Source organism: Culex pipiens, unplaced genomic scaffold, assembly GCF_016801865.2.
Source record: "Culex pipiens pallens isolate TS unplaced genomic scaffold, TS_CPP_V2 Cpp_Un0008, whole genome shotgun sequence".
NCBI lineage: Eukaryota > Metazoa > Arthropoda > Insecta > Diptera > Culicidae > Culex > Culex pipiens.
This window is the reverse complement of record NW_026292825.1, coordinates 16,776-43,609: the sequence shown is the minus strand read 5'-3', so window position 1 is coordinate 43,609 and position 26,834 is coordinate 16,776. Positions and strand designations below refer to the sequence as shown.

The 26,834-nt window shown below is 40.5% G+C and overlaps 4 protein-coding genes and 1 long non-coding RNA gene across 5 annotated transcripts; 2 read left to right on the top strand and 3 right to left on the bottom strand.

Moving 5' to 3' along the window:
* Positions 1-525: 525 nt before the first annotated feature.
* LOC120418996 (uncharacterized) lies at positions 526-4,090 on the bottom strand. Its single transcript, XM_039581569.2, has 9 exons — positions 3,719-4,090; positions 3,472-3,648; positions 3,157-3,413; positions 2,964-3,092; positions 2,848-2,886; positions 1,479-1,908; positions 992-1,425; positions 805-933; positions 526-743 (listed from the first exon to the last, which is right to left on the bottom strand). Exons 1-9 carry the CDS (start codon positions 4,088-4,090, stop codon positions 671-673), a joined length of 2,040 nt encoding a protein of 679 aa, XP_039437503.1. The 3' UTR covers positions 526-670.
* Positions 4,091-7,678: 3,588 nt separating this feature from the next.
* Positions 7,679-8,995, bottom strand: LOC120419141 (uncharacterized oxidoreductase YoxD-like). Its single transcript, XM_039581774.2, has 3 exons — positions 8,437-8,995; positions 7,940-8,373; positions 7,679-7,879 (listed from the first exon to the last, which is right to left on the bottom strand). The coding sequence occupies exons 1-3, from the start codon at positions 8,860-8,862 to the stop codon at positions 7,747-7,749; spliced, it is 993 nt and encodes a 330-aa protein (XP_039437708.1). The 5' UTR covers positions 8,863-8,995; the 3' UTR covers positions 7,679-7,746.
* LOC120419140 (uncharacterized oxidoreductase YoxD-like) lies at positions 8,973-15,156 on the top strand. Its single transcript, XM_039581758.2, has 5 exons — positions 8,973-9,396; positions 9,455-9,634; positions 9,914-10,170; positions 14,771-14,899; positions 14,962-15,156. Exons 1-5 carry the CDS (start codon positions 9,031-9,033, stop codon positions 15,014-15,016), a joined length of 987 nt encoding a protein of 328 aa, XP_039437692.1. The 5' UTR covers positions 8,973-9,030; the 3' UTR covers positions 15,017-15,156.
* On the bottom strand, positions 15,146-17,695 carry LOC120419139 (endoribonuclease CG2145-like). Its single transcript, XM_039581742.2, has 3 exons — positions 17,449-17,695; positions 15,519-16,897; positions 15,146-15,450 (listed from the first exon to the last, which is right to left on the bottom strand). Exons 1-3 carry the CDS (start codon positions 17,501-17,503, stop codon positions 15,214-15,216), a joined length of 1,671 nt encoding a protein of 556 aa, XP_039437676.1. The 5' UTR covers positions 17,504-17,695; the 3' UTR covers positions 15,146-15,213.
* A 319-nt stretch (positions 17,696-18,014) lies between these two features.
* LOC128093717 (uncharacterized) lies at positions 18,015-26,555 on the top strand. Its single transcript, XR_008212697.1, has 2 exons — positions 18,015-18,753; positions 25,578-26,555. It is a non-coding gene; the product is annotated as an uncharacterized LOC128093717 (long non-coding RNA).
* The last annotated feature ends 279 nt before the right edge of the window (positions 26,556-26,834 follow it).

Genomic DNA, 26,834 nt, shown 5'->3' with positions numbered 1-26,834 from the left:
CTACTTGACGATTAAAGTAAAACAACTAAACACACAAAACCAAACTAAAAAAAAAAATAGCTTCAGTTACCTTGAAATAAAATTAAATTTGTTTGATTCTTCTTGACCATTGGTTTAAAATGAATTGATTACTTATCAAATTTCGGTCAAATAAGCTTTAAACTAGCTGTCACTAAACACCACAGTGCTGATATGCCAACATTAGGTGCTTGACGGAATTAAATGCTGTTCCCCTAGTTGTCCCCTGAGATTAAATGTAAAAAAGAAAAAAAAAACTAAAAAAAGTTTTTATATTTGTTATTTATGTTCGATGCGCATACGTCATTTTCAAAAGCCACGCGCCAAAAACTTGCTTCGATCTTGGTTCGGTTTTGACTTCACTCGCTTTATATGTGGATGACAGTCGTGACGTAGCCATGAATATAGCACACAACAGACGATTTGCCTATTGGACGATGTTAAAATAAAGTACTGACTTTTTTTATCCTGGTGATTTTACAGATTTACGACTAAAAACTGATGCCGTTTCAGTAAACATTACAAGTGATTTATTTTTTGCAACAAAAATACACCCAATCAATCAATTTAGCTAGATTAACTCGGCTTCGATTCGATAAGATTATAGCAATCAACCATGCTCGCACCACATGCAAACGCTTGCACCTGCCCCTTAATCCAGCACGATGGGTCGTCCCTTCATCAGGACACTGTCCATCATTCGACGAATTTTAATCGGAATATGTCTGAAAATGATAGAAGAAACTGTAACATCAATTCAATGATCCCGAAATCCTGCAAACCTACTCGTAATAGCTAAGCTGCCACGCTTTGATCGCGTCCGGAACCACAACCTTGCGCTGGTTGTGACAGATGGCCTTCACCACCGTTTTGGCCGTCTCCTCGGGGGAGAACTTTGGCATCGTCGAGACTCCCCTGAAATGAGGTTGAGGTGATGAGCGAATTTATTAAAAAGATTGTATTGCGATCTTACGGCGTCCGGTTCATCTTGTCCATCAGCTGCTTCCGGGTGTTGACCACAAACGGGAACACCGTCGTCGTCTTGACAAAGTCGGCCTGCCCAATGAGGTGTAGCTCCTCGTCCAGGGCTTCCATGAACCCGCGCACGGCATACTTGGATGTGACGTAGTTGCGCATCCAACCTACCGGCGTGTACGCCGACGCGGATCCGATGGCCACGATGTGTCCCTTGCGGCGCCGAATCATACTCGGCAGGAATTGCTCCACCGTCCAAAACTGTCCCAACACGTTCACGTCCATCATGCGCTTGATCTGCGAGGGAAGGTTTTCGTCCTGGGTCAGGAACGGAAGCACGCCGGCATTGTTCACCAGAATGTCCACCGGTCCGATGTCACGCTCAACTTGGCGGTGCAGCTCACGGACTTCGTCATAGTCGGCGACGTCAAACTGAGAAAAGAACCATCAACCTTTGTCCTCCCAATCAACCACAGATAACGCACCTTGTACGCAACGGTCTTCACGTTGTACCGTCTCAACTCGGCCGCAACCCGTTCGCCGTTCTCGCCGTCCAGATCAACCAGCACCACGTTGCATCCCTCGCGGGCCAGCTCCGTAGCGATTGCCTTCCCAATCCCGTTGGCACCTCCCGTAACGAGCGCGGTTTGACCGCCAATGGTCTTGGGCTTTGGCGGCGCAAAGATCTCCACCAACAGCTCGAACCATAGCGGCACGCTGCGAATCAGTACGACCAGCAGATCCAGCAGGGTCTGCACGATCCGCAGTGCCACTTGCAGGAGTGTAGCCGGTTCCAGCGGCGGTGCCGCTACGTACGGCTGCGAGTGGACATCGACCAGTGAGTTGCTCATTGCGAAGCACTTTGAACGCGAAATAGCCCAATCGATTGTGGCGAGGGGCAGCAGGCGCCGATATCTTATCGAAGCGATTAAATCCAAGTGTGCGGTGCGTTATTTTTCGGGTGTGCAGTGCAGACCTTATCGATCGAAGCAGGCCTCGAGTGGGAGAAGTCGGGATGCCTTTAATTATGGTGGTCATTTTTGGGAGCAGCCGAGATTGCGTGTAATTCGATGCGATCCAAAGGTTGCTTTGTCGTGGGGCATGACTAAGTTGATGTGAAGTTGGATTGGATTTAGTTAAATACAGTCGACTCTCCGGTTATCAATATTCAAGGGACCATCGAAGAAGAGAATCATCAGTTCACAGAACGATGCAAAATGAAGACTCGATTGGAAATATGTTTTTCGTTCCACATTGCTTAGAGGAGAGAATCATGCCAACGTCCAACAAACAAAAACAAACAAAAGTCAAAAATCCTTCAAAGCTTTGTTTCGTAAAGTAAAATGTCTATGCAAGCCATGAGAAAGTGAAATTATTGACAACCGGAAGGATTTTAAAAGCAAAAAGAATTCAAGGGATCGTCGAGAAAGAGTTCTTTCAAGCAAGAGAAAATATCGAGGAATGAAGAAATCAAAGTATGCAGTTCGAAGGGACTGAAGTATTCATCGTTAGATGGGGCAATGTTGAGATCGAGGAGATCGACAAACAGAGAATTAACTATAAAAAGTATTTTTTTTTTTAAAATGACGATCTATGCATTAGATCTATGGAAAGGACAGAATTTTAGGATTGTTTTATCAGAAAAAGTCCCGCTCGTGTGGATCAATCGGACCGCGCACTGGACTCACAATCCAGAGTCCTTGTAGTTAAAAGGAAGACACTAGTGGTTGGTACTAGCAATGGTGGCCGACAGCTATAAAGTCAACTTCGTTTTTTTTTATCAGAAAAATAATTTTGAATCAAAACTTTGCGAAAATAAAAATAACATGATCATCTCTTCATGGTTTTGTCAACTGTTGCAACAACAGTCTGGAGATTGATCTCGGAAGATCCCTGCAAACAAATAAAAAAAAATGAATACAACCTGCCATTTTTCGCAAAAAAAAAACCCTGAACAAAACAAAACTTACTCAAACAACGCAAACTGCCACGTTTGCAAGAAATCTGGCACGAGAATCTTCCGCTTGTTGTTCCGGATCGCATTCACAATATCTTTGCCGGCCTCCTCTGGAGTTGGCACCGTCAACTCGGAGGAACCACTGAAAAAAAAACCTCGTCATTTTACCAAAATGTTGATGAAACTAAAATAAACTCAAAAATTACGGCAACGAAAGCAAACGTTCCGTCGTCTCCCGCCGGGTGCTGATGATCTCCGGAAACACGCTGGTCGTCACCACGCGGCCCTCGTACCCCGCGTGGTAGATTTCGTCGTGCAGGTCCTCCATGAAGCCCCGCACGGCGTACTTGGTGGTGTTGTAGATGCGCATGTACCCGAGCGGGGTGTAGGCCGCCCTGGACGAGAGGGCCACGATGTGGCCGCGGCCGCGGGCGTACATTCCCGGCAGGAAGGCCGCCGTGGTCTGTTTAGAAGTTTGATGTTTTTAATTTTGATTTTTGTGTTGTGATAGATTTACGAACCCAAAAGAGTCCCATCACGTTGACGTTGACGGCGCGGCGTAGATTTCCCGGCGTGTACTCGTCGTCCACCAAGAACGGTAAAACCCCGGCGCTGTTGACCACAATATCCACCGGTCCGCAGTCGCTTTCGATTTTGCGGCCAAGCTTTACGACATCCTCGTAAACGGACACATCGACCTGAAAGATCCAAGTAGGTCAGATAAAACTCTTCACCCAGAAAAAAAAAAAAAAAAAACTCATGGCCTACTTTGTACATCGCGGCTTTGACACCAAGGTTTAGCAGCTCTTTGACCGTTTTCTTCCCGTTGACCACATCCAAGTCGGCGATGATCACGTTGCAGCCGTTCCGGGCAAGATACAGGGCTGTAGCGTGGCCGATTCCGTTGGAACCTCCGGTGACCAGGGCGGTCCAGCCGGAGATTGACTTGGGCGCGGGTGGCCATATCCACTCGACGATCAGCTTTATCCAAACTGGGATACTTTTGATCAAGAATTGGATAAAGTACAGGATCCGTCTGAAGCGATGCCACAGCGATTTCGGTGGAACCGGTGGCAACGGATTGTACGGTTGCAGCTGGAACTCGAACAGCGTTGATTCGTTGGAGCTGCAGATGGTCATTTTTCTGGTAAGCTTACTGAAAAACTAAACAACACAAATCATGGCTATGTTGATCGTTTCGACTCTTCATAGCTAAACACCGCCTACTACTCTGGCCTAACATATGTGCATTGGAGCAGAAAGCTCGCAGTTCTTAGGTTAAGGATAGCATTTTAGAACGATTAGTCTCGATCTAGGGGAAATTCTCGTATGTTTGGCAGGTTAAGCACTCGCTCCTAACTCCATCCAATTTGCTGATTTTCACTATTTAAACAACTAATTTTGCAAAACTTTTGATAGAAACTGGCTTGCTTACTTCTCATTGAGCTATTTATCACTCGATTTCAGTTGAAAACGCTTATTATTAGTTTTAATTGAATGTCAAAGTTCTGACCTGCCAACATTAGAGGCACGCTGGAATTAGGTGCTGTTCCCCTACCACTCAACGAAATGATAACTTCCCGTTTCCACGATTCAACTCTGTACGAGTTCCAGCTACAAGATCATCTACTTCATCCAGTTCTTGATCAAAAGTATCCCAATTTGGATAAACCTGACCGACCGTGTTCCCGTGGGTCATCGGAACGCGCAAGGAGTCCATTGAGAAGCTGCTTGCGTTGCCGTAAATTTGATGAGTTTATTTTTGAATCTACTACTGACATTGTCAAACCTAGTAGAAACTCGGAACTGGACGTGACCACCCCGGAAGACGCCGGGCGGGTGATTGTCGATGGCGTTCGGAACAACACGAGGAAGATGGACGTGCCGAACCTCACCAACGTTTGGCCGTTGGCGTTGACGAGGTGGGACTCGTGATGATTAAGGGTTAATAATTAAATATTTTTTTTTATTTTTTTTGTTTGCAGCGACCTTCCTCGATCAATCTCTCGGCTTTTGTTTGCACAGTTGACAAAACCGCGAAGAAAGTTGGATAAATTGATTTGACAGCAAAGAAGGCAATGCCTACTAGGCATGTTTGTTAATAAATATTACATCAAAGAATTAATGTAATTTGAAGTACTCGTATGACTTTAGATTTATCTCTCTAGGTTCAATTTTGTGAAGAATTATTTCTATATGATCAAACAAATCTTTCTAATGTTGGAAGTGAACTGAAAGCTAAAAACAAGAAGGATTCATTTCTTATTTTCATTCAAAATATTCTTGTTAGAGAAAGGTCGTTTCAAAAAATTTTCATAGTTTAGTTTTATTCAATTTAGATATTGCTTAGGACTTCTCACAAATAATTGTTATGATTTAAAAAAATCACCTTTTTTAATTTGAATATTTACAAAAAAAAATTACGCAAAATAATGCGTCTTTTGAGCTATGCTACAAATTGGTCAAAATAAATTTGGCAGTGTTGCCATTTTTTTAATTTGTTTTTTAACATGGAAAAAATCGAAAAACTATTTTGATTTGATTTCACATTTGAGCAATTCTCTGAGATTTTGGTCAATAGATTTTTTTGCATTTTTTAAATCCGGCTGAAACTTTTTTGGTGCCTTCGGTATGCCCAAAGAAGCCATTTTGCATCATTAGTGTGATAAAACAAAACACGTTATTTTAGTTTTAAGATAGTTTAATATTAAGATTTCCGGCTGAGTATACGCGAAAACACTTTTTACGGTCGAAGGAACTCTGCTAGCTGCTCGTCGTCAAGCGATCGGCCGACCTCGGGTCTGCCGTCTCGCTCTAATCCTCATCGGTATCCATATGTCCATATAATTTTCCATGCAAATTTGGCAGCTGCCCATACAAAAACGATGTATGAAAATTCAAAAATCTGTATCATTTGAAGAAAGTTTTTGATCGATTTGATGTCTTCGGCAAAGCTACTCTGAAAAAAATGATACACGGTATAATTTTTTTTAAGACACTATTTTTATTATTTTTTTTATTTTTTGATATGTTTTAGGGGACATCAAATGCCAGCTTTTCAGAAATGTCCAGAATGGGCCAAAAATCTTTGACCGAGTTATGATTTTTTGAATCAATACTGATTTTTTCAGAAAATCGAAATATTGGTCGCAAAAATTTTTCATATGGTTGCAATCGAAAAGTTCTTTAATGAAATTTTGATAAAGTGCACAGTTTTTAAGTTATTGCCATTTTCAGGTAACTTTTAAGGAAATAGTCGCAGTTATTCATTCTTTAAAATTAGTGCCCATGTTTGCCCAATCTTGAATAAAATATTTTTGAAAAGCTGAGAAAATTCTTTATATTCTCTTTATCACCCCTTAGAGGGGGTGACATTGAGTCAAATGCAACTAAAATGATGCTCAAATACAACGATATGGTGAAAACAAGTCATCCAACAGTGTTTTTTGTTCGAGGGAATCGTATTGACATGCTACAATGTTTGAAGTAGATATTTTCAAACATTTGGGTAGTTTTCGAGTAATTCTAACAACAATATTAGAAAAAATATTTTTCGTTAGTTCTTTTTTGGCCAAAAACGTACCTCAACTTTAGACAGCTGCCAAAATAACAGGATTTGTTCTAAGAACGAGATTTTTTCAGTGAAGTCATCTTATAAGATGTCCCCTACACATCTCTTTTAACAGAATTTAGTTTCATTGAGAAAACCTGAGAAATGGTGAAATCCGTAAATTATCACTTTGACCCAATCTCACCCCCAGACCCAATGTCACCCTTACTGACGGTACTTTAAAAGTTTGCGTAATTTCACCAACAAAAAAGCTACCGAAATCAATCAAACTTATCGTAATTAGTGCAAAAACCTGGCTAAAACAGCTGTCCCAAATCTTCTTATGTATCCCGATTCACCCCAGATGATGGTACACAGTACAAATGTTGATTCAATATTTTCATATAAGACAACAAATACTATGTTTTTCTCGATCATCCGAGTCGGGTCGAGTCAGGATAAACAATGATGAATGAAAAGATAAGTGATTTTAAATGTATTTACTTTTTAAAAGCTTAAATAAAAGAAATTAAGTAGGGATAGTTCACGGAGAAAATGCATTGAATATTTTTTAAATGTCTGCAAATTGTTCTTGTTTGATTTTTTTTTTAATAATTTTTATAAAATATTGAATAATAAAAAATAATTTTGTGATTATATTACAGCCAAAATCATTTATTGTTTTTTTATTTCTGATTAATATTTTCATACAATTGATTTTTTTAAAGGTTCTCATCTGTTTTTAGAAATATTAGAAACTTTTTATGCAATCAAAAAGATTTGTTATTAATTTTTATAAAATAAATAAATAAATAAATACCTAATAAAATAAACGTCTTAATCCGTACTGATTGCCTAGGGAAAACAGATTGGTCGATGCATAATAAATCGGCACTGGCAACGTGTGTTTTGCGCTTGCAACACTACCAGTTTTGCTGGGCGTAAAGGGGAGTTGGTGTCCAGCGCGTTTGAATCTGTCAAACATTGGCCAATCTGTTTCCCTTGACAATCTATAAGTTAAAGCTGCCATCAATAAATGAATGAACAACAACAATCTGTTAATCTTTCAAGTAGAAAGGATGCAGAAATTGATTTTATTTTCAGTTCAGAAATAATTCTCACGCTTAATTTAGCGTTTAAACAGCTCTTTTTTCAAGAGCCGGGTAATTTTTCTCGGAAGATCTCTGTGAATAAAAATAGCATAAAAATTAGAATTTTGATTTTAAGAAATTAAAAATAAACAGTATTACTCAAACAGCGCCAGCTGCCACGTTTGGAAGGTATTCGGCACGAACAGCTTCCGTTTGTTGCGTAGAATTGCGTTCACAATCTGCCTGCCACACTCCTCTACGGTGGTAACATCCATCTCGGAGTATCCACTTGAAGAAGATTGGAAACATTTAATATGGAAACAAAAGCTTTCACCGAGCGAAACTCACGGTAGCGAAAGCAGCGTCCCAATCGACTCCTTCCGGGTGGCAATCACGGCAGGAAAGACGCAGGTCGTCACAACCTCTCCCTCGTACCCCGCGTGGTAGATTTCGTCGTGCAGTTCCTCCATAAACCCGCGCACGGCGTACTTGCTGGTGGCGTAGTTGCGCATGTACCCCGTTGGAACGTACGCGGTCCGCGATGACAAACCGACGACGTGACCACGGCGCCGCTCGTACATCCCCGGCAGGAACGTTTTGACGGTCCAAAAGTGACTCAGGATGTTGACGTCCATCATGCGTTGCAGATTCGCCGGCGAGTACTCGTCGGACACGGAGAAGGGCAGGACGCCCGCATTGTTGACCAGGATGTCGACGGGGCCAAACTCGTGCTCGATTTTGCGTCCTAGCTGCACGACTTCGTCGTACTCCGAAACGTCAACCTGATCCAAGCACGCCATGGTAATTAATAACAGGCGAACAGCAGCAAGACATGGCCTACTTACCCTGTAGAAGCCGGCCTTGATGCGATACTTTTTCTTCAGCTCTTGCACGATCCGCTCCCCGTTGACCTCGTCCAAGTCGGCGATGATCACGTTGCAGCCGCACTTGGCCAGCTCGAGCACAACTCCGCTGCCGATCCCGTTGGCTCCTCCCGTGACCAGGGCATTCCAGTTGGTGATGATTTTCGGGGGCTTTGGAAACAACCAGTTGGAGAACACTCGTAGCCACAGGGGGACACTTTTGAACAGGAACTCGACGAAGTAGACGATCCGTTTGAACTGCTGCCACAGCGACTTGGGAGGAACCGGTGGCATCGGGTTGTACGGTTGCAGCTGGAACTCGTACAGGCTGCCGCGGGAGTCGGGGTCGGCCGAGGGGATCATTTTGCGGGTAGTTTGGTGGAGTAGCTTACCGAGCGGTCGAATCATCGCAAGTGACTACTGGTCGCTCAAGAAAATTTACTTTTGAGGGTAGGCGCATAACCTTAAACTGGTTTACGCGAGCATGCTGCAATTGCAATTTGTTTTATGCATCGTTGCGCTCCGTGTAGTTCGGCTTAGTACACCACTCGCAATCAGTCTTTGATCGGTCGTGCGATGGGTAGTTTGGTTGAGTTCTATAAGTTGCCGTACAATCCGGCCCTGCCGCTGCCACAGCGAACACCGCTGATGACCGCGGTCCGCGTGCTAAAGATCATTACCAAATTGCTGATTTATGTAACGAAATTGATTCCCCACACGCTGTACCTGTTGGCGCGAAAGTTCTTGCGTTGGAAGAATCCCAAAGACATTCGCGGCTGGACGGCGTTGGTCACGGGTGGTGCAAACGGACTGGGCCGCGCCATCGCCATCGAGTTGGCTAAACATGGCTGCCACGTGGTCATAGCCGACTTGGATGAATACGCAGCGACGAGAACCGTGCTGGAGCTGAGATATTACGGCGTGAAAGCCGCGGCCTACAAAGTGCGGTGAGATCAGAGATGGCCTTGACGCCACTTTTACTTTCGTCGCTTACTTGCAGATTGACGTAGCCTGCTGCGATCAAGTTAACGATCTTCGCCAACGCATAGAAGCCGACCTGGGATCGCCGGTGGATCTGCTCGTGAACAATGCCGGCCTTGTCCCGTTTCTCGTGTCGGATGAGTACGTGCCGGAAAATCTGCAACGTCTGGTGAACGTCAACATTCTCGCCAACTTCTACGTAGGTTCAAAATTGTCAAAATTGTCAAAATTGTCATAATTGTCAAATTGTCAAAATTGTCAAAATTGTCAAAATTGACAAAAAATGTCAAAATTGTCAAAAATGTCAAAATTGTCAAAATTTTCAAAATTGACAAAATTGTCAAAATTGTCAAAGTTGTCAAAATTGTCAAAATTGTCAAAATTGTCAAAATTGTCAAAATTGTCAAAATTGTCAAAATTGTCAAAATTGTCAAAATTGTCAAAATTGTCAAAATTGTCAAAATTGTCCAACTTTCAGACGGTCAACGCGTTCCTGCCGGGGATGTACGCTCGCCAGCGGGGTCACATTGTGACGATCGCGTCGGCGTCGGCCCTGCTGCCGGTGGGGTTGACGCGGCACTACACCACGACCAAGTATGCGGTGCGCGGGTTCATGGAGGAGCTGCGGGACGAGATTCGGCTGGCGGGGCAGGCCCTCACCGTCAAGACGACGGCCATCTTTCCGTTTCAGCTGAACACGCGCAGGGAGCTGGTGGAGGCGGTGCTGAAGATGCCGTGAGTAATTTATTTTGTTTAATGCAGTCTTGTTTTCATTTTTATATAATTTGAACTTTATATTTTTAAGTAATTTTTAATGTTTCATGTTTTTTACATTGATTTTTAAATTTTAGGCGATACAAAACAAATATTTTTCATGTTCTAGGAAAATATCCAAAAGTGGTTCAAGTTAGTTGAAAAATTGCAAATAGATGTTTGATTTTTAATTGGGTAATTTTCCGTCAACTCACACGAAATCGGGAAAAGTTTCCCCGACCCCTCTTCGATTTGCGTGAAACATTGTCCTAAGGGGTAACTTTTGTCCCTGAGCAAGATTTCGGGGTCCGTTTTTTGATGTATGTATTCTTCACGAGTTATTTTAGAAAAAAAAGTTTTGAAAAGTGACTTATTTTGTTTACTTTGTTACGTTGTTCGTGTCTGTCTCGGGTGTCCTCGAAAGGCCATGATTGAACGGTACAGGCGTTATAATTCGAAAAAAAATATGATTTTTAGAAAATCTAAAATTTTGGTCATATGAAATTAGTTGTACAACTAATTTTTAGATGCAAAATCAAATATTTAAATACTTAAACGAAAATAACTTTGCACACAAAGTTTTCAAAACATACCCGAGCAGACGGAAATAACTCAATAACATTTTATGTTATTTACATTAGCGTGCACAGGGTGGGGCAACATGGGGCAACTGCTCCACCCTCCCTAAGAAATTTGTTCTAAATTTTGTCAGGGGGTGTCCATATATGACGTAACTTTCAAAACGTCCATATTATTGCCCCACCTTTCTCACAGAGCACGCTAGTGGTTTTTTATTTATATATTTATAACAAGATTTGTTATTCGTTGCTATGATTTTTTTGTTAAAGTATTGTTATTGTAATAACAGACTAATAACACTTTTAGTAATTCTTCGAATAAATCTTTGTTATTATTTTTTTTGTTATTTTAACAACTAATCCGATCATCCCAATAACAGTTGCAAGTATTCTTCCATAACAAAAAATGTTATTTCAAAGTTGTTTTGGCCTTCCACCAATATCAGACCAACAACAATTTTTTTTTATGATAACATAATCTGTTATTAAACTCTTGTGCAAAAATGGATTTTTCAAGAAGATTCCATAACACTTTCTGTTATTTTAACAGTACACTCAAACCCCGATGGTTTGACACCAAATGTTGTCAAACGAACGGGGTCACTTTTTAGTTTGGCACCCCTTTTACATACACTAACAAACGGTTGTTTTGAAAGTGTGAGTGAGCGCCGTTTAAAAAGTGACAGTTCGTCACTTTTTAGTTTGACTTTGACCAACACAACGGGGTAATAACTAAAAAGTTGTCAAACGAAAAAATGGCCAACCACCGGGGGTTGAGTGTATTTGTTATCGAAATGGCATGAATTTTGTTATGAGTGTCTGCCCGGGTAGGTTTTTTTGGCTAGGCCGTTTCAAATATTTTTCAACGTTAGTGACTCCAATATGAAGATATATTGATTACATAACAACTGGGCAGGTGTAAAATGCATTTTGAATCACTTTTATTTCGTTCAAATGTTAACACTTTGGTTTGTATTTTTTTTTGTTTTTTGGCCAGAATCGAGGGATATAAACATCTAAAATTAATAATTTTCATACCATTTTTTTTGGGTTGCTTTCAACGTTGATATTAACACTTTTGGTGTGTTTTTTATTACGTACGGCAAAAAATATTTTTAACCCCTTCCTCCCTTGTAAAAACATGCTGTCTGAATCAAAAACTTAGCAATTAGTGTTCCAAAATGAAACTTTTTTTTTATATATTTCCTAATATTTTGACATTAAGCTCTGCATTACAAAAGGGGTAAAAACACTTATTTTGGACACTTTCAAAAGTGAAGCAAATTTCAGGAAAAATGCCTTAATTCGTATGCAATAAAAATATGTTCTAAATGGTACTAAAATAGTGTAGTTTCTCTTTTTATTAAATAACCCTTAATACCCCCACAAATTTAAAAAGTGGGATTTTTCGAAATTTTAAAAGCGATCAGAACGTGATGTAACGTTCTCTATAAAGATTAAGTCAAATATCAATGGAAAAATATAATTCTAGAAGAACATATCTCCAAATTTTTCTGATCACATCACTTCACAATTCTAAATTGGCGCTTTTTCTCTTAATAAATCACAATTATCTATCTCGGCTCTGAAGTATCAAAATTGTTTGTCTTCTTACTGGCAAAAATCGTCTACCAAAATTTATATGAACATTTAGATTTTTTTGTTATTGAGCAGTTCCAGCCCAAACCAGGAATTTTTTGGTACTTTTTTCTCGACCCTCTCCGGTTTCAATGAAACTTTATAGACATGTTATCCTACGTTTATATATGCCATTTTTGTGTATATGGAGCCAGTTACACTCGATAATGACATTTGAGAAGGGCGTAAGTGTTTTAAATATTTTTGTATTTCGTAATTTAAATATTGCTGTATCTCGAAGCCGTTGCGTCCTATCAAAAAGTGGTAAAAAAAAAGTTGCAGGAAATTTGACGGGTTTTCCGAAAAAAAACACACTGAAAGAAAAAAACACGTCACTCTTATGAGATTTTTTGATTTTTAAGTTTAAAAGTCAAATTTGAAGGTGAGCCCACGATTTTTATGCAACTTCGACAAAAGGGACAACTGTGAATTGTTTCTTTTATTTAAAGGATAAAAAAAATGTGGCAGAAGTTGCAATTTTTTACATTAAAATCTGCCCAATAGTTTCTGAAATATCGTCGGTTTAAAATTACAGGCTTAATAGGATTTAAAACGAGATATAAATATTTTTTTACTGATGTCCTCCAAAAAAAAAAATTTTTTTTCAAAAATTCATATCTCTTTAATATCTCCTTAACATGATTTTGCACCATTACGCAACATGGCTTAAAAGATGTAAAAGAAAATCCAAAAAAAATGGAATTCAACTAATAGTCATAAAAAGTTTAAAAAGGGGATTTTTTCGTGTACACTCAACCACCGGTTATGAAACAATTTAATAACTCATAGGTAATAACACGAGAAAATCAAAACCTGTTGAACCAAGATATCAACATGTTATTGAAATACCCAGATTAGCTGTTATAATAACTCAGATAATAACAGAAAAATCGTACTGAAAATAACTGACATTGTTATTATTTTTTCTTGCAATAACAAACCAATGACAACAAAATCAAAACAAACAAATAACAAAACATAGCCGAAATAACACATAAAATGGTATTAGATTTCATTAAAAAATTTCAATCAATAACAAACATCGTTATGATAACACAATTTGTCATTACTAAATCGATGGGACAAAAAGTTGTTATGATAATAACATAACTTGTTATCGAACTATTATGCATGGATCGATTCCATAAGAAAATTCAATAATAGGATTTGGGATAATTGGGTCCTAAAATGAAGCTTAGATTGCTGATATTATTGTTTACAGCGATAAAGCTTATTTTTCTGAGTACAATGACCCTTTGTACGACAACAAAGAGTTTAAATGGATTTTTAAATCAATTTTGAAAAATTATCCTCGCGGTCCTTCTTGACAGAAAAGGTCCTACTTGACTGCTCGTTCCAAGGGGACCATAGTTGATCCATCGAAAAAATGTTGTCTTGTCAATTTCATTGTAATCAGAAAAATAAGCTTTATCGCTGTAAACAATAATATCAACAATCGAAGCTTCATTTTAGGACCTAATTGTCGATTCGTTATAGAAATGGTATTCTCCCTGTTATTTTCACCTGCCCGAGTTGGTTTGTCACTTTTTCGTTTGACACTTTTTGGTTTGAACCTGGTTGGTTTGACAAACTAAAAAGTGACGAACTGTCACTTTTTACTCGTGACACACAATTACTATCAAACCAATCGTTTGGTAGTGTGTGTGAGCTCCGTGTAAAGAGGGTATGGACAAAGTTTCATCAAAATCAAAAATTGAAATAAAAAAATCGCGACAAAATTTGCGAAATCAACGAAATCATAGAGAACTCCTCAGAATGCATTTTGTGTATCGATTTCAAGCGGTTTTCGGAAAATTATTCAAAAAAGTGACTTTTTCAGTAAACAAAGGAAAAGAACAGGGGATATTAATCAAAAATAAATGTTTTTTTGACGTTTCCCGAGCAGACGGAAATAACTTGGGAATAACATTATGTTATTTATAACAGGATTTATTATTTGTCGTAATGATTTTTTTTGTTATTTGATTGTTATTTGATTGTTATTGTAATAACAGACTAATAACATTTTAAGTTATTCTTCGAACAAATCTTTGTTATTATTTTTTGTTATTTCTATCATCCTAATAACAGTTGGATGGATGACATGGATTTTCAAGAAGATTCCATAACATTTTATGTTATTTAACAGTATTTGTTATTAAAATGGCATGAATTTTGTTATTACCGTCTGTCCGGGTTGTAAAATCAAGAGTTCTCCTTTCCTTAGAGTTTTGAACATTTAAAATTGTGTCTTAGAGGGTTTACAAGTAATGCTAAAATTGGCTTCCTGATCCTGTTGAAGCCGAGAAATCACCCAAATGTAAAAAATGGCTAAAGAATGTTAATATGTTCATCGTACTTTTCAGCTTCTTCTCGGAACTCCCGGTGGTGGATCCCGCCGTGGCAGCCGCGTCCATTGTTCGATCAATCCGCGCCAACAAACGACAGGCCTTCGCTCCGGACTGGTTCGCCGTTGGCTGGGCGATCCTAGTTGAGTATGTATTTTAGGATTTCAGTAAAAATTAACGCTGAATTCACGGTTGATCTTTTATTTCAGTTTGCTACCACGTCGATACAAATACTTGTTTTTGGAGGATCTTCTGCGAAAATGATGACCTGCTTTGATCAGCGCCTGCTTACATTGCGCAGCATATCAGTATCAGTACGTAATAAGGAAATAACTAAGAAGTGAACGTCCACCTTTCATGGCATGCTTCGGTTGAATAAACGCTTCACGGAACTTTGTTATAAACATGGTCTCTTCAATCAACGGTTACAATTCTTATGAAATAAACATGACGAGTCGAGTTTAGAAGTTCGGCCAGGCTCCGCCGATCAGGTTCTTGCCGCGGTAGCGGAACGTGAACGTCTTGACGGTGAACTTTTTGCCGTTGTACGCAAGCGGACACTCGGTGTCCGGCCGCATCTGGAAGCACACCGTGTACAGGGCAAACTCCAGCTCGGGCGACGTTCCCACGAACAGCGAGTTGGACGGCTTCATCAGCTTGTTGAACGTGAGCCGCACCTTGGCGATTTCGCCCTTTTGCTGGTTTGAGAAGGGGGTGGGGGAGGTTAGATATTTGGTTTATGGGTTATGGCGAAAGGTAAACTTACTCCTCCAAAGTCCAGCTTCTTGATGTAGCCCTGGTAGTCCAGGTTGCCGGCCTTTTCCTGATCGTAGAGGTAGACCCAGTTGTGCAGACCGATCATCGTGCCGTTGCTGACCTCGTTGAGGAAGACGTGCTCGAAGCCGGAACTTCCGATCTTGCCGTTACCACGCGAGTACAGCTGGAACCAGATGGTTTTGAGCAGTTCGTGGTGCGTCTTCGGGTCAGCCGTGACGACGCCCTTCTTCTGCAGGAACAGCATGGCCGAACGCATCACGTTGGTCGCGAGCAGTGCGTCGACAAAATCGTTTTCCTCCTTCTTCTCCATCGGCGTCACGTACTCGTTGACCATCGTGTCCAGCTCGTAGTTGTTGAACAGAGCGCGCATCTTCTCGATCGTGGGCATCGCGTACACCTGCTTCTCGTCGACCGAGAGGAACGGTTCCGGCGCTTCGTCAACGGAGGAGGAGGACAGCGTCTGGCGCTGGTAGTTGACGCGCACGTGCTTGTTCAGGTTGGTGTTTTCCTTGGAGAAGAGTTGCTCGGACAGGGTTGCCAGCTCGTCATCGGAAGCGGTCGGTCCTTCGCTGTAACGAGGGGTGGTGCCCTTGGTGGGGGAACCCGGGGCGGGGGCTTGGGTTGGGACGAAGCTTACGCCGGGTTTACCGGCTGGGGATGGGGGTTGTGTTGGCAGGGGTTTGTTCCACGCGTTGGCGATCGTTGAAGTCGGGACTGGGGAAGGGGTGGGGCTGGCCGGTTTTGGTGGAAGCGCTGGGAATGCTTCTGGGGTTTTGGGGGTGGAGGCGACTGGTTTCGGAGGGATTGCCGGGGGTTTCTGGGCGGAGGCGACCGTAGTGGAGACTGTTGGAAGGGCTGGGAAGGCATCCTTGGCGGTGGAGATCTTCGGGGTAGTTCCAGTGGGGGCTGCCGGTACAATTGGTAGACCTTGCTTGGTCGTGGTAGGAGTCACCGTTGACGTGACACCGACAGTTTTCGCCGTCGTCGTCGGAACGGTCACTGCGCCTTTGGCGGTAGTCTTGGCCGTGGTTGGCGTCTCGGTCGTGGTCTTGTCCTTTTTGCTTCCACCGAAGAGGCCTCCAAACAGACCACTGCTGGGTTTCTTGGTCGTCGGTACCGGCGTAGTCGTAGTAGGCTTCGGCGTCGTCGTCGTAGTAGTCTTGGGTTCCTTCTCCTTGCCACTTCCGCCAAACAGCCCTCCGAAGAAGCCCTTCTTTTTGGTCGTAGTTGGCGCTGGGGTGGTCGTCGTAGTCGACGTGGTCACCGGTTGCGGCGGTGGCACCGAATCCGGATCAACCGGAGCGTACGACAGCAGGGCCACATTCGGGTTCTCTTCCTTCTTCTTGCCGCTGCCGAACCATTGAGCCTCTGAAAGTGAATGAGCAGATAAGGGAGGTTACTAGGGTGCGCTCCGGTAAAGATCAAGGTCAGCATGACGGAGTAATCAGAACTTCTTGATTAGCTGGAATTGTTTATTGATTTAATTTCACCCGTGGGGAGAACCCATTTGCATTTTTAAACGACGCGCAAATTGAATCAATTACGATCGATGGCACGAAAATTGATCTTAAATGCGATTGCTTAATTGACTATAAGCGGTTCTCGTTGACGCGAGATCGCTGGCGATATCGAGCGGATGACATCATCCGCGAAGACCTTTGCTGAAAACAGGTAAACATGGCAATTTGTCTTCTTGGAACTCATATTGCACCTTTTAGGCGAATAACCCTGCGTTTGACAGTTGCCCACCTTCAGCATCACTAGCCTTGAGCGAGGTCGCGGAAGGTAAGCATCTGTCAAACACTAACTAAAACTCACAAATCAAAGCATTTTGTGATTTATTGATCCCAGTTCCTCAACCTATCGCACGCTGATTTGGAGAGTCATTCTAATTATTCTAATTCAACAAACCGGATTACCTGTTAGCGAAGCTAGGGCAATTAGCCCAACCGCCCAAAGGCAGATCAGCTTCATAGCTGGTCACTCCTCGCGGTGATCCTTTCGCGATGATCACGTAACACACGGCGGCGGTTGCTGGCCTTCGCTGATGACCTCCGAAAACCCGCGCACAGGAACTTGCGGTATACTATCAGCTAAGCTTAAGAATCTGCACTGGTGAACGTGTAAACACCTCGACGATCACAACCCGACTGAATGCTGATGAGCCGAGCTGGGTTGAGAGCTTTGAGGCGCCATGCGGTGGCCGAAATGAGAGTGATCGATAGAGGATCGCCCAAGAGAAGAGGGCAATTAAGGCGATGAAGCAGAAACAGGTAGAGGTATGGAACGGTTCATATTCAGGTAGTGAAGGTATGATAAAGAAGAAACGGCGCAACTGACCCTTAAGTTGACCTTCTTAATTTGCTTCAAGGTTTTCTTAGGTTAGATTTTTCGATTTATATGAAGGTCAATCGGTGTCAAGTTATTACCATTGATATCTCCATTCCAACCATAACATAACGGCAAAGTTGAAAGAACTTTCGCTCTACCATAACCCTCATCAAGCTTGACTCATTTGACAGCACCATCTAGCGTCAACAGCCCCAAACCCGCACGTTTCGAGCTGTTTCGAGCAGTTGTTCAAGCTCGACGCCCGTGTATGACTTGCTCATTGCGCACGCGCCCAGCTCGACCACTCTTGGGAGAATGTGTCAAAACAACAAACACCCAGCGCGTGACGTCAATGGCCTGCACTTTACCCTGTTGGTATTGGTGCAATCGCCGTTACTTTTGCGCCCGTGTTGGTTTCCGACCTCCGACGTTCTGCTTCCATGTTGACAAACATTATGTTTTAGGCACGCAGTGACGGGTTTGGACATGTCGTCGGGGAGAGCGGACGAGAGAGGACGTTTGAGACAACGCCAAAAGGGCCAATCTCACACAGAAAATCTGAAATGCTCTCTCTCTCTCGCTAAACAGAAGGAAGCTGTCAAAGTTCGATCGGGTTCAGTTCAGTTGGCATCGTGTGCAGGTTCGGTTGCTCGGGACGAGTGTCGTGCGTTTTTGATTAAGGCTTTTTGCTCTTGTTAGAAAATAATAAAACCAACTAACAACTGCAAAATATCGTACTTTTACCGCAAAGTACATCAAGATTTGGGAAAGGAACCTCGCGAATCTCGCATAAACATCAGACACTTGAAAAGTAGGCTGTTTTTATCACATACAAATCTTGTGCAGTTTTGCTGTGGCCAAGTAGGCGAGGAAACGTGTTCGCTTGTGTGAGTGTAAGTGTTGCCAACAAAGAGAGAGAGGGGGCATCATCATAGCAGCATAGATCGAGCATAGATTATGGGAGTTGTTGCTCTCTCTCTCTCTTCTCTTTGAGGAACAGTAGCGAAACTCTCGCGCGGGTGTATTTGGAGAGTGAATCACGGGGTGCCAATGTTTGTTTTATGTTTGTCAAAACTAGGGGGATACATCTCGGGTTGCATTAATTATTTAGCGTTTTTTCTAAGCGGTTTCAAATGGATGCTTACGATGCGAAATTTACTGTCGTGTTGTAAACCATTTTGCACTTTTCGAACAATGATGGTTAGGAATTCGCACAGCATTTAAAGCACACGGTTTGTTTGCAAATTCTGAGCATTTTGAAAATATTTTAAAACTCTGTATTGTTTCAATAATTAAACTTCAATGCCATTTTGAGAAACATCGACAATACCGTAGTACTTTTTCAAAAGGGCGAAACCTTGAATGTTAACAAATAGTCCATCCCTTTTGCTCTAGTGATAGATCAACTTAAGTGTGAGTAGGATAGGCTGCTTGTTTACATCCAAGTCCAAGTAACCGAGCCACGTAGCATAGTGGTAACGCTTCCGCTTGTAAGCGGTAGATCGGAGCTCAAATCTCGGCTCGGACTAATACAACTGGTGACCGTATCCCTTCTGGATTCGATTGCTTAGTAAAGGGAAGGTAGTGCATCGTCACAAGCTGAACCTTATCAGGGACACCTTAAAAAGGCGATTTATGGGATGTAAACATTAAGTTTTGAAATAAATCACCACTAGTCCGCTTTATAAATGCGGCCCCGATGCTCTTCATGGGACATGGGATATTTTACTTACTTTACATCAAAGGTTACGCCCTATTGAAAATTTACTACGGAATAGAGAAATTGTTTGCTAACTTTTATTATTAGATTAAATTTAAAAAACAACCTATCCCTCATGGGTTTCCTATGCAGATAGGGCCTTTTGAAAATTTAATCGAGATTTGAACTATTTATTACTTTGAAATAGTCAAAATCACTTTTTGAAAGCTGTTATTCATGGCCAAAGATAATAGAAATACTTACCCTATGTGAAACAATATTTCTATATGCGTTTTGAAAAATTAAAATTAAGAAGAGAAATACAATTTCAATTGAACTATTTATTTATTTATTTATTAATATTTGCAGATTTTTTTTCCTAAATGTCCAGAGTTTTTTTTTAAAAGGTCCATGGTCCAATAAAATATTGCCTTTCATATTTTTATAGGACCTATTCAAAAAAAAAAAAACTCTAGAAGTGTTCTTCTTTAAACATCCAATTCGATTGCTTTGACCTCATTTTAGTCAAATTTGAATGATTTATTGCCTATTAAAGTAACAAAAAGCATTTTCTCAACATTTTATCACCACCATTTTGGCCGCCATCTTGGATTTAGAATTTTTTAATCACTTTAAAGAATAGTTATAGGATCACACTTAAGCGCAACAATCAAAATTAGACAAAGAATGTTTTTCTTTCGTGATTCGAGAATCTGAATTTAAATTTTCCGAAGCCGATATCCTTTTCTTTTTGTCTATTTTATGTTTTTAATAATTTTTTTTTTTTCAAAAGTTAGACTTGAGCGTATCATTAAAAAATATATGTTTGATCGGAAGGATTAGAAAATTTCACGTATTTTAATTTTTTGACATAGCAAATCGGCAGGTTTTTGCAACTAGAGATACAAACTCCAACAATTTTGAGACTAAATGATAGAAAATTTTCTGGAATCTTTAAAATGTTTTTTTTCCAAAATTCAACAACAAAAACATGCAAAATTTTCGCAAAAATCATTTATTAGCTGGATTTACCTCAAAACGGTGCACATGATCAATATTGCTTTAAAATTTCTTTTTGATTTCAATTCGATTAGGTTGGCCGGGTCCGGTGGCGTAGTGGCTAGCGTGGTAGTCTCTCACCCCAGTATGGCCTGGGTTCAATCCCAGACGGACCCGGTGGCATTTTTCGAGACGAAATTTGCCTGACCAAGCCTTCTATCGGATGGGGAAGTAAAACGTCGGTCCATTTGCGTAAAAGAGGTTTTAGGTGACTCACCACACATAACCTACGGACGCCTAGAAATGAGTAGGAACTTGCAACAGAGACCACAAAAGACCCGGGGGTCGTTAAAGTGGATTGCTTTGCTTTTTAGGTTGGTACAAATTTTATTTGAAGTTTTTGTCTCCCCCCCTTCAAAGTTGGGCCGAAAAATCAGAGGGCAAAAAAATATTTTTCAAGAAACTTCAAAATTTCAATGAAAATTTAAGCGCAACCAGCTGAAATCAATTTAAAATGCATTCCTCTGCGTTTAGAATCATTTTTAGCAAGTTTGGGTTGATTTAAAAATCGTTTGAATTTTTGAAAATTTTTGATGTTTATTATCGCAAAAAGTTTTTTTCGCTAAGTTTTTTTTGTTTTTGTCGAATCTTACACTTTTTGAAAACAAATGATTGTAAAACAACTGAACTAGTGTAAAATTCATTTTAAAACACTTTTCCCATGCAAATGTTGAAACTATCGCATGTTATTTCAATATTTAATTTTTTTTGCCCCCCCCTCGACCTCGGGCAGAGCCGAGGGACTAAAACTTTGAAAAATATTTGCATCGACCTTATGTATATCAAAATTTCTAAATTGATCTTGTTTTCGACCGTTTTTTTCTAAGTTTTTCGAAAATATTTGTTTTTTTTTTCAAACAATGGCGACATCACCAAATCGACGCTGTCGTGCTATCATGTCGCATCCGCCATTTCGACGTTCCGAGAAAAACGCGTTTTAATGTTTGACCTTGAATAAACAAAAACGAGAGCACGCAATGTAAACAATGAATAACACGTTTTGTTTGGTTGACCATTCAGTGCGTTGCCCCGAAGTTTGGTTGAAATTGGTTGCTGGAGTCCCGAGTTATAATTACAAATGTTTACGGTAGTCTTACTTGTACGTGCGTCAAACGCATCCTGACCTGCAATCCCTTTGGTCAATTGTCGCACTTACCTAAATTTTCAGGGAGTGACAAGATAGCACGACAAGATTGAAACTTCTTTCGTATGAAAAGTGACAAAAATCCGCGGAGCTTTTTTGGTTTTTATTGAATATCTCAGGATTGAAATCGAATTTTGGGGATCTGTGAAGGTCAAAAGGTGAGGCATTGTGAGCTGCACAAAATGGCGTTCTTAACTCAATTTGGTCCAAAATGCACGTACGACAAGTTAGCACGACGGCGACGAAATATTGTTAGCCCTTGGTCAGTTACACCTAAAATTGCATTTTTTTAATCCTCTTTAAAATAATGAAAATAAAAAAAAATAGAGTGTTTTATGTAGATGTAAAATTTTGCCGAAAAATATTTTGATACCATTTTTGCTGTCAAATTTGTATGGACGAACCAATGACGAAAAATTGCTGCTTCTGTCATACGGAAAAAAAAGTTCAAGGTAAATAAAAAACACACAAAATTTATCGACTGCCGTAATTTTGGAGAATTACTCAAAGCTTACTTACTGATCTCTGAGATTTTTTATAGAAATGTTTACCTATCGGCAAATAATGAAACATTTAATTTTTTGATTTTGAATCCTAAATAAAAATGTTTGGAAACTTACTAAGAACACATTTTAATTTAATTTAAATTTATTAGTTAAATTTAAAATTCAATATTTTCTCAGGATTGTTTATTATATTTTATAAATAGACAATTATATTCTGAAAATATGTGCAATCATTTGTAAACAATTTAAAAATAATCGTTTACCAAACAATTTCAAAAAAAAATTACAAGATCGGAGAGCTTTTTAGCTTAAAAAACTCGTTCTGATGCGACCACGGATTAGAAAAATATGTTTATTTTGATAAAAGCATAACTGTTATCATGAATAAAGAATATTGGAACAGTTTTTGCCTCAAAGTTTGATCTTATTTTTACGAACATTTTTGCAGTTGCAATTTTTAATGGTTATAATTGTGGTGGGTGGTACACAATCAGTAATAAATTGTGTAAATTTGGAAGATGTCAAATTTGTCGGTGTAAAATTACCTCTTTTATGGTGTAATATTACCTCAATTTAGACTGAAAAAAAGTGCCACAACATTAAAATAGTGGCGAATTTACACATTTACACATAATGTAGGCGTGGCCGAATGGTTACGCTGTCCGCTTTGTAAGCGGATGATCATGGGTTCGATTCCCATCTGCTTCAGGAATCCAGCGGAGTAAAACGTCGGTCCCGGCCTTAGTTGTTGTTAGGCCGAGAAGTCATCTATCACAGTCCGGAGTCCGTATAAAATTGCACATTTTCAGAGGTAAAATTACACATTATTTCTTACATAAATGATGTACCCCTTTCCAGATGTAATATTACCATGATTTTTTTTTACTGCGCAGTGTGTTGTGTGGAAACATATATCTAGAGTTTATTTTCGAAAAGGTCCAATAAACCAAATTTTCAGTTTTTGCTTTTTCGGTGGTTTTTAATACCTCTGACTCAATGCGGTTTCAAAAACACCCAAAAAGCAAAAAATAGAAATTTGGTTTATTGGACCTTTTCAAAAAAAAAAAACAAAAACAAAACCAGATATGTACCTGTTTTGTTTACCTTAATATAATAAAAGCTCAAAGAATTTATTTCAAAAAACGTTGCTTAATCCACCTTTAGGTGGTTAGTGCCTTCCTCATAATTGGATCCTTAATCCCTACACCAGGCCTGCCCAACGTCCGGCCCGTGAAGCCGTTTTATCCGGCCCGCAACGGTTTTTCAAAATAGTTCTATGACCGGCCCTTGAGGCTGTTCATGGAATATTAAATTAATAAATTGATTGTTTGAATTAAAAAAATAGCTTGCGATCAAATTTTAACATATTATAACAACATTCTTCATGTTTGAATTTAATTCTTATAATTTCTAACTTGATATTTTTAAACTTTTGAGTTTAAAAATAACAATAAATTCAAAAATGAAGAATGTTCTTATATTATAAACCTGCTGTTTTTTTTCAATGGTGCAAGAAAACAAAATTATCGATTTAATAAAATTGTGAAATTTATGAAAAAAAACCTGGATTGTTGTCTAAAAATGAACAAAATGACACTAAGTATAAAATTCTTTGAGTTGCTCAACTATGTACTTCACATTGAAGTTTTTTTTTCTATTATTTTTAAAATAAATAAATAAGCAAAAACTTATTTTTCCAGAACAAATTTTCAGTTCAAAAAATGTCTCAAAATGAGTCAAGAAATTAGAAATTAAAGAGCAATAAATATTTATTTTCAGAAACTTAGAATTTCGTAGAATAACGAAATGAAAATGACTTAATATTTATTTTTTTAAACATTTAAATTTTGTTTTTGTGTTTAAAATCTTTTTAATATTTTTTTTAATATTTAAATATATATATATATATATTTTGCACAACAATGCAAAAAGTATTTTTTTTGTAAAGGATATTCGAATCCAAATTTCGTTTGAATAAATTTTATCATGCCGCGAGTTGCCCCCTGGCAAAAAAAATGAGTACCGCCTCATTAAAGGATGGCTCCTTTCAAACGAAGAAAATTTCAATCGCCTCCTTGAATGACCTCTCTTGGAGGCACTCATAGTCGGATCCTGGTTCCCAACAGTAATGCGGGACTATTTTTCACCACAAAAAGAGTCAATGTTTCATTTGTATTGCATTTCTACGTAATGTTGTAAATAAAACAAAATGTGCTTAACCGTCTTTTCCGTCTAATTTCGTCTTATTGATAGGGTTATCAAATCTTGTTTTATGCTCATTTGAATGGTCTTTCATTATCTGACTAACGGCGGGTTGCATGATGGACCCCGACATCATTTTCATCAAAAATTATGAGATCCGACCTCCAAAAAGTGTATAAATAACACTCAAGTGCTTATATCTTTTGATAGGGTAATCAGATCATGGATGTTTTAGGCTCATTTGGAAGGTCTTTGAACTATCTAATTAACGAAGGGTCTCATTACGGACCCGGACTTCTTTTTCAGGGAAATATCTGAGATCCGGCCTCGAAAAAATGTATAAATAACACTTAAGTGCTCCTAACTTTTGATAGGGTTGTCAGATCTTCAATGTTTTGGCCTCGTTGGAAAGGTTTTTTGATTACCCATCTAACAATGGGTTGCATGATAGATCCGGACGAAGTTTTCATCAGAATATATGAGATCCGGCCTCCAAAAAGTGTATAAATAACACTTAAGTGCTAATAACTTTTGATAGGGTTGTCAGATCTTCAATGTTTTGGACTCATTGGAAAGGTCTTTTTAATACCTTTCTGAAAATGTATAACATGCTAGGTTTTCTTGCAAAAAACCACCCTTTTTACAATCTTCCGGACATTCGCCAAAATCGTTTTTTTTAGCATAACTTTTGAAGTACTTAACTAAACTTGCTGATTTTAAATAGAGACCTATGGGTCCCCAAGACGGATCGAATGAGACCAATATGGTCAAAATCCGTTCATCCAGTCTGGAGATAATCGAGTGACATTTTTTTTGTCCACCCACCTACACACATCCACACAGACATTTGCTCAGAACATGATTCTGAGTCGATAGGTATACGTGAAGGTGGGTCTAGGTAGTCAAATTAAGAAGTTCATTTTTCGAGTGATTTTATAGCCTTTCCTCAGTAAGGTGAGGAAGGCAAAAAATCTCAGTAAATTTACACACAACTTACGGTAACCCTACTCTACTCTCCCAACACCCCACCGCTCTTCTCTGAGCGCACTCCAATCACTCTCTCGCTCTCTCTAACATAACTCTCTCCCTTGTTTCTTCCACGCGCAGCGACCCAGCAGCAAGTCTCAGAACGCACCAGCGGCAGATTCCAAGTTGAACTCCCGTCGGAACCGGAAGAAGAGATCCGTGGCTCGTCGGTCGGTCGGTCGGTCGTTCCCGTCGCCGTCGCTGTGTCTGTGTGTGCTCCCAAGGGGATTGGCCCGTACCCAAAGCTGCGTCACCGCGGATGAAGTCCTGACCGGGGGAAAATGGCCATACTGGAAAAACTACGACGGAAAGTCGCAGGAAGGTGGTGAAAATTTTGGTGGTGTCCTGAAAAAAGGGGACGAAGCAGGCGAGGACCAGAAGAAGCTGTGGCCTGCTGGAATAGGGTGTGTTTGAAGGATCCTTTGCGGGGTTACTCGGGATCCTTGCGTGTTTGGGGAGGAGTTATGGTCTAGGATACCGGAAGACGAGAGTGAGGTCGTCGCCGCCTGCTACGAGTGCTTGAGAATTCAAAGAAATAGAGGGGAGTTGAAGTTGGAGCAGACGCGCGACAACGGCTGGATTGAAGGTGTGGAGTGTTCACGGTGGGGTTAAACGACGAACCTTCCAAGGTGGGTTCTTTTTCCCTCTCTGAAGGGGTGTGTTGTGTGTATCGATTAAAGTGCCGCGCCGCGGCTGTCGAAGAAGGAAAAGTCCGCAAGAAGACCGGAGGAGGAGGGGGCGCCCTTTCCACAAATACACAGCAGAGTGAGCGAGAGAGAGTCGAGTGCGCCCCGGGGCCAAGTTCCTCTTAACCCGGTGCCAAAGTGTCCACACACAGTCGGGAGTGCGTGTCCTGGGAAGTAATTTGACGACGCGGAAGAATCTCCCCGGGAAGATGAAGTTTTTTCGAGTGAAAAATCAATGAAAAAAGTGGCACTTCCGTGAAAGAAGAAAATCCCGTCCCGTGGCCATGGATCGTCTTTAGGAAGGAAGAAGAGTGTCCATGTTTGTGATCGGAGTCTGTGACCGGAGCTAGTCAGTCGTCGGCAGTGAGAGAAAGAAAGAAAGAGAGAGAGGCGAGCTAGTGCGAGTGTCTGTTCCAGCATCCGCCGCCGGAAACCGGAAGTGCGTATTGTTGTGCGTGCCAAAGAAGAAGAAGAAGTCTGGGAACCATGGAGCAACCAGCGACGCCGTTCCTGGTGGAACTGCTGCACTCGGTGCCGCACATCAACATCACGCTGCACCGGGTAAACGACACCTTCAACCCGAGCAGCACCGTGTACATCGAGGTAAGGGGGATCTGGAAACGTGCTGGAATTACATAAGTTCTTAGAGACA